The sequence below is a fragment of the Dermacentor andersoni genome, chromosome 3, assembly GCF_023375885.2.
Source record: "Dermacentor andersoni chromosome 3, qqDerAnde1_hic_scaffold, whole genome shotgun sequence".
Lineage (NCBI taxonomy): Eukaryota > Metazoa > Arthropoda > Arachnida > Ixodida > Ixodidae > Dermacentor > Dermacentor andersoni.
Window position 1 is genome coordinate 210,897,174 of NC_092816.1, and position 14,376 is coordinate 210,911,549.

Genomic DNA, 14,376 nt, shown 5'->3' on the forward strand with positions numbered 1-14,376 from the left:
GGCTGTCGGAAGCCTGGAATTGTTTTGCTTTCGTGAAAGGCGGTGATGAAAATTTGGCCCTCTTAGAACCCTACTTTCACGGCCTAGTAGCACTAGGTCGTTAACCTAGTAGCACTCGCTTAACTATGGCACATATGCACAACGGGGGATCAATGAAGAAATAAAGACGTTTAAAAAAGGAGTGGGTCCGCGTGTTCATTATGATGACGGTGATTTCCATAATATGTTACATAACAACAAGGGATTGGCCAAGAAGCGGACGAAACACATGGAGCAAACGCTGACTGTTCGGGAGCATTGCCGCCTGTCGATGATGATTATCGTTTCCTGTCTATCATATATGCACAACGGGGGATCAACCAGCCAGCGTGTTGAATATGAGGATGATTTGCACAATATTATACATAACCATAACCGGACACTGGGCAAGAATAGGGAGTAGACATCGTGCCAATGCCAACTAAATTTTTGAGACCATCGCCGCTTGTCGATGATGAATATGGTGTCCATACTATTGCACATGCGAACAACGACGGATCAGAGAAGAAGCCTGTCCTCGTTTTATGATTATGAATTCCATACTACGGCATATACAAGTGGGTGGTGCATATGAAGGCAACTCGAACTGGCTGTTCGAAGTTATCGCTACGTTTTGATTATTATGATTTGCCTACTATTGCACATATCTACTACAGGAAATCGGCTGAAAATCGTGTCTCTGTGTTATGGGGATGACTTTCATAGTATTTTATATAACCATGTGAAATCATTGGCTAAGAAGCAGGTGGTACTAATTTTGCGAACCACAAATAGCTATTGGGCATTATTGTTGCTTGTTGATTATTCTGACTTCCCTATTATAGCACACAGCATAACCACAATGGCCGATTGGCAATGAAGCACGTTTGGGCTTAGACAATAATGATGATGTTTTGAGCAGAATGGCACATACCCACAACGAAGATCTCGCCATGAAACGGGCCGCACTGACTCTCTTGTGTAATTGCCAAAAGTGGTCGGTAGATGTATAAGCAGCGCGTCCATGTTCATTGTAATGACGATTTCAATATTATGGGGCATACCCACAAGAGGAGATTGGCCAAGAAGCGGTCGCTACATACCGGGGCAAAGCCAACTAGCTGTCTTAGATTATAACTGTCTTTTGGTGGGCTTGGTGGCACCGCAAGGCGTATTATGCTAACTTTCGTGTTCTACTGTGTACAGGTATTCCTGGGACCCGGTTTGGGCGGCGATGCCTCCTTTCCGGCTCCCTTCGGACACACTGCGTCTGTGACATCGACAGCATCGTATCGAATTGGCCTGGCCCCTGTTGCAACCGTATCGCTCTTGCCGTTTGACTTGGCAAGCCCAACGTGATCCATCTTGATGAATGTTTCGGCAATCCAGCGACTCCAGGGACCTCCCAGGAACGGCATAAATTGGGACAATGCCTGCTATCACCCCTGAGTGGGCTCGGTGGCACCGCAAGGCGTACGATGCTAAGTTTCGTGCTCTACTGTGTACAGGTTGGTGAAAAATATCGTCTTGCGAAGTGCCTTAAAACTAGCTGTACATGCTTGGTGGTGTTGCCGAGCCCTGCCTCTTTGTGGTCATGTTGTATGAATGTGTTCGCATGGTTCACTTATCGCTAATTATGTGTGGCGACATAGAGGAAAACTCAGGTCCTGATTCTGATGCAAAGGGCAATCTTGATCCTGATTCTGATGTTCTGCAACAGATTCTATATGCCGTCACAGAAATTAAGGGTTCCCAAGGTGAACTTCATATCGGTATGCATGGCGTCCAAACACGACTGTCTGTCATTGTGAAGAAGCTTGCAACACTCAAACACTGCAAAGAAAAGGTTGAAAAGTGTGAAACAACTGTTAGTGTGGTTCAAAAGCAAGTCGCACATTTTTACAGTAAAATGGACGACTTTGAGAACAGAAGCCGCCGGAACAATATTGTGATATATGGTATCCCAGAAAGTAGCGATGAAGGCCACGCATCTTTTAAGAAATATGTCGAGAACGAAATCTTCAACTTATTGCTGAAAGTAAAAGTAAAGACTGTGAAGCGCGTCCATCGCGTTGGCAAAAGATTAACTAATCTACATCGACCCGTCATACTGCGTTTTTTTTTATTTTGCCGAAAAAATTACTGTTCTGCGCAACTGTTCAAAGCTCGAAGGCACGGACTTATCAGTGTCGATGGATTTTTCATTTGCAGCTCGTGAAACGCGCAGGAAGTTATTGGACTCCTCAAAACTAAACCGAGCATGTGGTGATAGGGTAGTGCTTCTTTTCAATAAGCTGAAGATAGATGACACGCTCTACGCATGGGATAAGCACGTGGAAAAGAGGATGCCTCTTAAACAAGCGCGTTCTGAGATGACTGCTCGCGAGGGTAATAGTTCAAATGCATGATGCCAAGAAAGTACACCGTCGTTTTCTTTGTGTGTCAACGCTCGAAGCATAGTGAACAAAACAGATAAACTAAGGAGATTTTACTGGCTAATCTGATTACAGAGACGTGGCTTCATCCCTCTATCCACGATTCAGAAATAATTCCAGGAGACTATAGCCTAATTCGCAAAGATCGTGATAGCCGTGGAGGCGGAGTGGCCACCGCTATAAAGAATGGTCTAAAGTTCTAAGAGGAGCAAGGTGTACCTAACCACGGGAGTCTCTGGTGCAGTGTCACATTTCAAACCACAACTCTACCAATAGGATACAGCCTGGGCACCTGAAACTTACCTTACGGAATTACACAACTACATCCTCGAGAAAAAGCATGATCGGACGAAGCTATTACTTGTTGGCGGCTTCAACTTGGCAGGAATCGACTGCGATAACGTGACCGCCAGCAATAGGGAAGTAAAGAGCTGCGAACGACTTTTCGATACCATGCTAAGTTTTTGTTTGTCCCAACGTGTAACGCAAGCGACAGGCGTCCAAGGGCTTGTTTCTAATATTTTAGACCTTGCTTTGATTTCCTGCACAGTAGACACTGAAGTTGAGGTGGAAGATGGGCTATCTGACGATAAATTCATTCTAATTGATTTTCCTTATCTTAGCCTGGCAAAAAGTAACACGGAAAATTCACATATAATTATTAAATATTATTGCAGAGCAAACGGTGAAAGCATTGTGTAATACCTGGAAATAAATTTAGACGATTTTTACGCTGAACCTTCCGATGATGTCGAGAACTTATGGCTAAAATTTAAAGAGGGAATTTTTCACTGTGAAAAAACTTATATTATTACAAAACGTAAGCGGACAAGGCGAAAAAATCCTTGGATAACGCGAGAAATAATTCATATGAAACGGAGGCTGAAAAGAATCCGAAGCGTAAATGTGATCCAACAGTAATAAATAAACGTCACCACGAATTAAAAAGCTTGTTACGGCAAGCAAAAAATAACTAATTTATACACACTTTCTCACACAAAATTTTGGCGTTACCTTGCTACGCCGGACAGTCCAATCCGTAAGATGGAAATCAACAGCCTCGTTACTGAAAATACGCACGCAATAGTTAACTCATTCAATTCTTTCTTCCAGTCTGTATTCACCCAAGCATGCCCAGTCCAAATACCGCTTGTTCAACGTGACTCGGCTATACCGGAAATCGAGATAACCGAACGACTTATCTTGAACCTGCTTCTACAACTAGATGTTAAAAAATCCACGGGCCCATATAAAATTCCAAATGCGTTTCTTAAGCGTTATGCAGAACAACTTACCCGCTTTTTGCATAAAATATTTACTCTTTCACTGAAATATGCTGCAGATCTGACAGACTGGCTTCGCGCTAAAATTATCCCTTGTACTGAAGGCACTGGGCAGTGGGCATAGTGCTTCTGAAAGTGAAGACAACGAAAATTGCTGGCTTCCCCGTTTCGCCATAGTACCGACCTGTTTAAGCCTACCGCTACAACCTAGAGCTAGTGCTGCTAGGCAAACGCCCCCATTGTACCCTATTCATAAAAGTGGTAACTTTCTGTGGAAACATATCGACCATATCACTAATTACTTGATGTTGCGAACTGATGGAGCATATCCTCAACAAAGCCATCATAAACTACAAAGAGTCTACTAATATACTGTACACCAAACAGCACGGCTTCCGTAGAGGGCTGTCCACGGTAACGCAACTTGCGGATGTAACTCATGACTTCGTTGGCATAATTGATCCTAAACTTCGTGCTGACGCAATACTCATAGACTTTGCAAAAGCATTCCATCGCGTACCTCATTCTAATTTAATAGCCAAGCTTGAATCAATTGGCATCATTATCAAAGTAATAGGATGGATTTCGGCTTACCTTACAAATCGTACCCAGTACGTAAGTTTAAGCAATGTAGATTCTGACTGCCTAAGCGCTTTGTCCGGTGTACCCAAAGGGTCTGTTTTAGGACCAACATTGTTTCTTATATACGTTAAAGACGTCTCTTCTTGTGCAGAACCAGGTGCAACATTGCGACTTTTCGCAGATGATTGTGTCATTTATACTGCAATTCGCAGTACTGGCGACCAACTAAAGCTTAATTCTTCTTTACAAAACATTGCCCAATGATGCAATACGTGGGGGATGGAAATGACTGTCTCTAAGACAGCGTTCATCAGCCTAACCAAGAAAAAACGACCTTTATCATTTCTGTACAATCTTAAAGGCTTGAATATTACAAAAGTCGACAAAGTAAAATACGTGGATGTCTCATTCTCGCAAGACTTAAAATGGGATAAGCACATCACCGATACATGCGCCAAGGCATTCAAGCAATTAGGGTTTCTACGCAGAAGACTCAGTAAAGCACCTCAGGCCGTAACATTATCTGCCTATAAAACTCTGGCCCGACCTATTTTAGAATATGGAAGCATTGTGTGGGACCCTCATCAAAAAGTACCTCCGCGATAAACTTGAAAGATTACAGAATAGGGCTCCTAGGTTTATCAATTCAAAGTATTCTTGGCACGACAGTGCAACGGACATGCACAATCAATCTCATTCGGGAACTCTTTCCTGCCGGCGTCATGTTGCATCTATGAAGTTTTTTATCTCCTCTTTAACGGACACATCAAAATCAGAAAGACGACTATATTCATCCGCCTGGCCGTCAGTCTAGTAGGACAAACCACGATTAGTGCATCCGGCCATTTAATACGATTTGCAATACGTTTAAGTTTTCCTAATTCCCACGCGCTGTGAACGCTTCGAATGCGCTACCAAGCGAAGCTGTAAATAATCCAAATTTGGATCTGTTTTGCCCTCTAGCGGAGTAGCTAATGGGCCCTGTATAACTACTTTTCTTGTTGCAAAACGGCAGAAAGTATCTTGTAGTGTAGTATTGTTTTCGTCTGTACATTTTTCTAATGTATAGCATATGATCTATAGTGCTAGATTTTCTCTTCTCGTGTACGCGAAGCGTAAACATGCAGGTAATATAATATTGATGCACATGTTGAAAAGTGTTCTGATCTACCTCATGTTTTCCTGTTGTCTTTTTGTGAACTTGTTGTATCTTATTAAATGCATATGATGATGTAAGCCCGCTCCCTGTATGGGTCTGCAGAAGACCTACAGTATTGGTAAATAAAAAGTACATAAAAATGAAGTATAAATACGTACATTTAGAACAAATATAAAATGCAGAAGCACAAGCCTATGCTGGATTAGTCACATTGCGTACTACCGGCTTGCGAGAGCAGATGTGCACGCTCGTTTCTTTCCGCCACAAATGCACGAATCAAATGCGAAAATTTATGATATTTGTTTCAGAGCTTCACGAAGGCTTCGCTGTCCATATAGATTCCAGCGTATATGTTGGAGCTGCAGGCCTTAACACTGCGGGAGCGACAATATGATGAGGTTCGATTTGTGGACGTTCGCATGCATAGATGTAAATACGTGACATTTCGAAAAATTCAGGTTCTGTAGTAATTTCTACAGTGCATCACGTGAAAAGTAGGACATACTAGCGTTTGGATGGCATGCCTCTCTGAGTAGCATAGCTGGTTCACTACCTCCATTTCTCCTGGTTTTCCGGCGACAAGACGTTTGAGGTGGATCCACTTTCGGAACCGCAATATATGAGGTCGATAATGTTCTAGTCATTGCCAGTGTCGTGTTAGCATGAATAATACTCTGTATCATAACTAATTTATGTTTTCACGAGCGCCTAAGCTAGAAAGCTTCCTGGCATAACGTGGCCCATATGCGTCTTTCTGATGAGAGAATGAAGTGACCATGCAATTATCCTTTGAAATATGCTAAATTTGTTATCCTAGAATGTGAAGCTAAACACACGATTTCTCTTGTCATTCATACTTTTCTAAACGTGAATATGAATAAATAACTTCTTCGGGATCCAACTAATAGATTCACAGTTTATTACTCACTAACGTGGACACTAGATAAGCCTGAATCGTTTTGGTACACACGTTACCCCATGTCACACACGTTACTCTATGTGAGCCAATGTTATATTGTCCAAATAACGGCTACATTGTATAAAAATGATTCAGCAGTTTCAAAGATATATTTAGGGACATCGGAGCAACATATAAAGGAAGTTTTAGTAACTTCATTGCCTCAGTATAGCAACCTTTTAAAGGAATGATCGCAACATTATTGATGCGAAACTTTCAGCAAGCTACTATGGAGAGAACTTTGTTTATACGCGCAGAATAACTAGTGTAGGCTACAATACACACAGAATATACCCAAAATTATGATCGCCTTGAGCAGCAGCAGCAGCATATTATTATTTCCACTGCATGGTGACCTCCAATTACCCATGTCTTGCACTAGATAATATCAAGTTGTGCCTGCAAATTTTCTAATTTCATTGCCCTTCATAATTTTCTCCGATCCTCCACTGCGCATTGCTTCCCTTGGCACCTTTTCTGTAACTCTAATGGCCCACTGGTTATGTGCCCCACGGATTACATGACATACCTAGCTCAATTCTTTTCTCCTATAGTCAACTAGAATATCGGTTATACTCGTTTGCTCTCTAATCTATACAGCCTTCGACATCCTGGAACTCCGCAGTCGGACGCTATCACCAGCTCTTTCAATGGTCTCTTAAAGATACGCCTAACATTTTTTAATATCTGGGGTCCAAATATGCACTTTTCATTTCATTGCTCTTTACGTGGTCCTCAACTAGTACTCGAACTTCTTTATTAACATCCAAGTTTGTGCCCAATGTGTTATAACTAGTAAAATGCAATGATAGTAGACTATTCTTTTAAACGACAGTCATAAACTCCCAGTTAGGATTTGGGCAATCCTACCTGGTTATGTCTAGATAACAAATCTGTATTAAGTATACAATGATGCCTAGTAATAAATGCACCTTAGTTATCCTCATGTCCCGTTTAGTGAACAGATCTGGATTGTTTCCTTTCGTGGAGCTAGGAGTGGATTTTTATTGCCTGGATAATGGATTAAGTGTGTGGATGAGACACCGAACATTTCAAATACAATACGATTTCCTTCATAAGGTGTGACATAAAGAACAGTATAATGCAAATGTTCATAAAATATCTGTATGAACGAGACGAAATTTTGTAGCGTGTTAACGATACCGCTAACATTTATTTAATCACAATATGTTTGCCGCCATTCTTAGCGTGCGGAGGAGCGAGTGGTGAATTAATGAGCCCAGTGATACTGTGCTAGGTCGACGTACCCATTTCGCCCAGGAGACACCCTCTAGACAGAACAGGAGCTTCTGCAAAAAATCACAATGAACACGGTGTAAATGTGTGGAATACATATTCTAGGTGATCTAAGAAGAGTACGTAAGCTTTAATAGTCTGATCATTCTTTTGTTTTGCCAGATTCCAGTTAAGACAATTAATTTAAATGCGCTGCTCACTACAGATAAGTTTCCGTTTGTCACTTATATAATTTAAGAAGCGAAAGCATAATTATTACCAAAAAACTACATCACACATTTATAATGTCATGTGGTAACGTGGAGGTAAGACTCTGGCCGAGGACTTTCAGTTGAATTGAATGGTTTGCTGTGCCCCCCTCAGGACACTGTTGTTAACTTCTAGTTTGTGCGATAGCCGTAAATATAACGCGCCGACTTAAAAGGAAAACCTTCTTTAAACAATTTTCCTTTCCCTGCACGAGAAGGCCGCGTTGGTGTTCATACAGAAGATGCTGGGGAGCTGGGGCGGAATTCTGTAGGCGGCGCTATTAGTACGCAATTTCGTATCCAAAGAACTCCTCACGCTGAGATAAGAGTGCAACCGAATTGGTAGCGCATTTAGGTTACGGCATCATATGAGAACGATGAGGTGCAAAGCTCGGATTAAACGACAAGAAACGAAACAAGTGGGGTGAGCTAATAGCATGATCGTATATCATGCTTATGTAGTTGAGGCTATATTCATGGCGCCAAATCACTGCACACCCCTATCCGACGGCTTCCTTTTCCGGGCGTCTGCTACAGCACCGACAAGCGATACCGCGCTCCACCATTCACGGCACCACCATTGCAGTGGAAGTGTTGCACAGTCTTCTCGCTTTTCGGCGGAATATGGGACTGACGGTCGCATGATAACCTGTTTGGCGCACAAAGAGGCTTTCAGTTGCAGGAATTGCCGACCGCCACCACCACCACCGCAATACAAAGTGACTAAATGTCTTTATTTCGATACCAATTACGGAAATGAAAAAAAAGCTACATAATTTAATGCTTGTAATACCTCAAGGCAAGCGGCCCAGCACCCGTACATTCATTGGTATGCAATGTGATCGCCTTAGAAATGCTTGCAGGTGTGGTTCTAATACCGCGCATAAGCCCAATATCAGCTCCCTCAACAGGCGGTACCGAGTAAGGCGCTTGTCGACGATGTCGTCGACGACCTATTGACGACTAAACGTGCGCTTCTTTCGAATCGCATCGGTGTCGAGCACACGGATTGCTATGAAAGTAGTCCTAAAAATGAAAGTCAGAAACAAGGCCCTGGCTACCGGCACACCCAAATTACGACTGAAAACTTCACTACGTGAGATCTGCACCTGCAATTTTCTTTGCCTATCACACATTGATATCGCGTCAGCCTAATGAGCATAGCCTTCCGGGCAAGTTGGTAATCTATTACTCAAGTAATATTGGGCTCCAAGAAGAAACGACACAGATGCTTGGTGTGCCTTCTCCTCTTACGTCCGTGTCGTTTTTTTTTTTTTGTTGCGCAATATTACCTGAACTGTATCAACGTTCACCATCTCTTATTGGCTTCTCCTCAGCTGATAAAAGACGATGATACCTTGCACCAGGTCAACAGTTTGTCTTATAGGTTCAGGCGGCCGCATTCCGACAGACGCAGAATGCACAAAGGGGCGTACACAACAATTTCCGAGACAGGTAATAAGTCATAGGTTAGTGATGTCAAGGCCTCAAGCCCCTAATTACCCTTTCTGTCATAGCACAAATTGCGCCTCAAAGCACGATCGCGTGCAAGTACAAACAAATTTCTCAAGAAGACTCATTTCACGTTCAAGCAGGTTGATGGGCGCAACAAATTCAAAATTCTTGTTTTCGTCTGAGGAGGATATTGATGATTTCACATGCTGTGATCTATGATCTTGACTATGATTCAAAGAGATCTTATAGCCACATAAGCAATGATGTACTGATCGATGTGACATAAGCTGGCTCTTTAAAGGTTGTTTGGCATCACCTTTCGTTTAGGCGGGAACCAGTCTGACTATTGTATATTTTGCCACGGGAAAGTAGATTGCTGTGCACCATCAAATAGAGGGGGAAAACGATTACCATAGTTTGCAGAGCGCAGGCATTTCCATGAGTTACCTGACCTGTTTTTTTCCGCAGAAGCACCAAACATGTTGCGTATGCTGTTCCTATTGTTTTATTCAGCTCAGGAAAAAGTGTAGTGTGTGTGACACTGTGCAAAAAAAGAAACAGGGTAAGTCAGTCATGGAGAAGCTTTGCAGTGTAAACCGTGGCAGTCATTCTGCCACAGGTGTCTGTGGCATGGTGTACAACATTCCGCTATCCTGTGGATAAATGTACATTCGTTACACTGGCGCCTACCTTAATCAGACCTTATGCGAGCGCAAGATTTTGAAATGCACACATTCACAGCATCCACAAGCGCATTGCCAGATATGAGTACAAGCCATTTTTTGGAAGAAAACAAGTCATAATCAGGAACAAAGGTTAAAATGTACGTGAAATAATTCAGACTTTCTATATAAAAAATCTTTGAGCTTTCCATTGTCATTTATTCTATAAACCTACTGGACCTCGACATCTGTCGTAAAGCTTTGCTTAAAGTAGATTGTAAGAGAGTGCTGCACGCAAATGAACATATTTTGTTTATTCTTTTCAGATTGCCATGAACTGTCAGTTTATAAGTATTTGTGTCATTTTCTCTTGTCGACCCTTTTGCGCTGCTGTAGTAATAAATATATGCTTTTTAAGGTCAAGCATTTGAACACTGGCAACAAACAGAGAAGCAAACACATTAAAATATTCGTAGTGGTAATGACAATGTTTATTAAACTCTTTGGCACTCCCTAATGCATTTTAACTTATGGTAATTAAGTTGTGTCAGTTTTTATTATTTTTGCAAAGATAATTTCATTTATGCTTGGTTTTCCCAAATATTGCGCGTTTGTATTGCGGCCATTCACAGGAGGCGATTTTGTTCACGTAGGCATCGAGGGAATTTTACGTGATGAGAAATAGCGTCATTCTCATTTACACAGAGTTCGAAGACACCTCTCTTCCGTAGACTACACGGTTATACTGTGCACCTTGTGTTCTTCAGTGATCACAGTGTGGTGTCGGTGTGTTTTGGCGTACCGCATCCCTGACCTTAAGGAAAGAGTATTGAAGAAAGAGGCTATTTATTTTTTTTTCAGTTGAAAAGGGCCAATTTCTTCGCATCATTGATGCGGGATACATCACTGACAAGTAAATAAGTGCCAACTGTTGGACTTAGGTTATGACAGGTTAGGTTAGGTTTTCGAGGAGATTCCTATAGATGTCGATTTGTCCATTCCAATCTGTGCTGCACATTGTTTCATTGCTATCCACAATGGATATTTTAGCTCGCCTGTATAAGGCTTCAAATATATTAGATGTATGGCATCTCTGGTAAAGCGACATGAACTTTGTTGCATTTCAGATAAAAGTATTGTCCTTTTTAAACTAAAGTCGCCTACTAGGAATTATTGTGTTTCCTGAGTTCAGCCCATGTGACTAAGTGCCTGCTCCGAAGACTGTTTGCCTTTATTTGTATCGCTGTGTATGTATTCATAATTTTTATAACAGAGATGAGAAAATAATTTCCTAATTGCTGAGGGTTCTCTACCTGATCTTTGTATGTCTGTGCATGCATTGGACAGAACACTTTCGTTTGTTTATTCCACATAGAAGAATTCTGTTTGCCTGCAGTATAATATTACAGTCACAAGCTATCTGAGGACTGTCATCGATGAATCAGACTTCAGTCATGCGATATCGTCACCGCTCAGCTCAGCTGCGTGTAAATACATGGTTATTTTATGCTTGATGCATGCGTATAGAACATATATGATAGGGTGGAATGCTGCATAATACACGATTAATCAAAGATGGCGTTGTGCCTGTCAAAAGCAACTGAATAAACGTGGGGTGCAATTCTGCCCAGACGCCCTTGAGTGAAAAGGGTGTAACTCGGGCTTGATACCCATTGGCGAAAAGGATGTAATTCCGACTAAACAACAGTATGGGTGAGTTAGTTCTCTAAAGATTCTTCTCTAAATGTGTAAAGGCGTGTTATAGACAGGAAAGAAACACCGTTAAAGGTAGAATTTTCTTAGGGTGCATGTTGTATGCATGATGCGAAAAAGTTTATGCGCTTTTCTCTTCAATAACTGAAGGCTTTTTTTTTTACGTGAGGGAAATCCCTACCAACTGGAGCAGTGATCACAATGTGGTGTCAGTGATCACAATGTGGTTTCAGTTTGTTTTGGCGACCACAACTTGAAAGTTTGGGGATGAGCTGGAAATTAGGAAAAAAATTAATCTTTTACTCTCACATAAGCGTTTTCTCAAGCGCGTCCCTGAACTTTTTATTGAAGTATCAAGTAGCAGTTCTTAATCGCTCTTTGTGCAGTGGGATATATTAAAGCAAATAGTTAAAATGATACCCGTCGAAGAAGCTTCTATGTTGTCTTTTGAGAAATAAGGAAAACAGAAGGAGTTGTGTCAATTGCTAGGCCAGCTACACGAAATTAAATGCTACATCCTGGCAAGTACATTAAGACATCTACAAGATGAAGGCGCTAATGCAGACAATATACATTGAGAGATACGGAGTCGCACTTGTCCGTACGCGTACTCGTCGGTATTTGGAGCAAACGCCTTGCAGTCGTTCGCTTGGTGATGAGCGTCGGCATGATCTGAAGAATCAAATGCTCGAGATAGAGTATGCGGGAGCGTATGGTAAGGACCAGGCTAGAATGATTAAAGCTTTTACTGATCACTATGATAATATAAACTATGATCACTATGATAATATTAAATTAATTATTAGTGACTGCAAGAAAAAATTGTTTCATTGCTGCCACTGCTCAGTCAAGAAAAATATGATTATGTTGATATGATGATGGAATTATGATATGATGATAGGTTATGTGGTATAATGGAATATGATATGATTATCCAACCATCGCTTCGCTATCTGCAGGCAAAACTCTTGGGCCTGACGATTTGAGAGCAGAACTCTATCCATGCTTTGACTCTTTATTGGCTTTTTTCTGTTAAATGTATGTGAAAAAGCTTACAGAATTCGACACTTACTCGCCACCCTGTATGACGGGCACACGTTACGTGTCCCAAAGAGCATCGATGCAACTACAGAAAGTAGAAGAATATCGCCCCCTATCACTTTAGAAACTGGATTATAAAATATTTACGAAGGTGTTAGGTAGTCACGTTCAAGATATAATTCGATATGTGGTGGGAGACCATGAAACATATGAAATTAGGGGAGCATTATTCTAGACACATCCCCACGTTGTGCGGTCTAGGCTAGACTGTGTACCAGAAAGTGTCGGACAGGCTGCAATAGTTCACGTTCATTTGGCAAAAGCATTTGAAAGTTGATCACTACTTCTTCTTTCGTGTGTTAGAGCACATAAAAACTGGGTCTCTCCGTTTTAAAGGCCTCACTGTCTGTTACGTTAATGGCGCAAAAAGGCTCATAGGTAATAATAGGCAAGGTTGTCCTTTGCCTACTCTTTTACTCGCTTTGTACTTGAACTGTCTCGCGCCCGAATACTGAAGCATCACTCCTTTCATGAGTTGAAATTATTATCCAGTGACGTCCGTGTATTTGCCTACGCAGATGACATAGTCCTCTTCTTCCGTGCTGGCAAGCAAAATACAGAAACTGCCCTTTTCATGAGAAAACAGCTTTGTTAAGATGCAGCAGTGCACTTTGAAAAGAGTTCAGTGTTTTGGTTAGGTCTATGGTAAACAATTCCATCTCGCTTCGCAAGTAGTCAGAGCAGGCAATACTTCAAGTACATAGGTGCACCCCTCTCTCAATATCGCAACAGTAATGCTCCCTTTTCAGTGGATGTTGCAGAAATACAACGCAAGCTTAACAACTGGCAGAGCCGCAGTGGTCCATATTTAGCAGAGATGAAGCTTGCAATGCTTTCCTAGCAGCTGCCCTGCAAGTATAACACTGCTAGAGGCTTAGGTTGGAAGCTTTCCATGGCATGTTTGCTAACTATGCGTAGAACTCACGCCTTGAGTTAATGCAACGTGATAACCTTTCTTTTCCTCGTGAGAGTGGGGTCATGGCCTCGTTCGCCTTTTTGTAAGACAACCTGCCTCGCATTTATTCTTCGTTAGTGATATAAACCGTCCATATATAAGGGAGATGTTACAACTTCAATGAACCAGTTACCTCTCAAAAATAGCTATGTCGTCATGTGTCAGAGATGCTTCAAGGAGGTTCTAGAAGACTTTCGCTTTTTGAAGACTATCTTTAGTATGGTTATATTTTGACTGCCTCCTGCCGAAAATTTTCTGCTGCACTGGGACACACTGATTTCTGTTCATCATTATCGTGCGCCTTATTTGAGATGGTATTACGTAGATGTACTTAACTGTGTTAGTCAAATGTACATTCTTCTAGGGACCAAAACGTTTTTGCTTAGGTTCCATTGGACAACCTTCCCGTTAAAACATTGTTGGAAAAACTAGCTTATCAGTGCAGTGGTCGACAAACTGCAGTTTGTGTCATATTGAAATGATTGACCACTGTTCAGTAGATCGTAAGGCTGCCGTTTTCTTCTGGGACATTATGCAAAGAACACTTAAG

General features: G+C 41.7%; 1 protein-coding gene across 1 annotated transcript in view; it reads right to left on the reverse strand.

Moving 5' to 3' along the window:
- The window catches only part of LOC126524330 (uncharacterized), a 120,001-nt gene that overhangs the window by 33,501 nt on the left and 72,124 nt on the right, over positions 1 to 14,376 (reverse strand). The window contains exon 4 of the mRNA XM_050172663.3: positions 7,704 to 7,745. Coding sequence (XP_050028620.2) covers positions 7,704 to 7,745 — 42 coding nt within the window. The remainder of the gene's footprint in view (positions 1 to 7,703; positions 7,746 to 14,376) is intronic.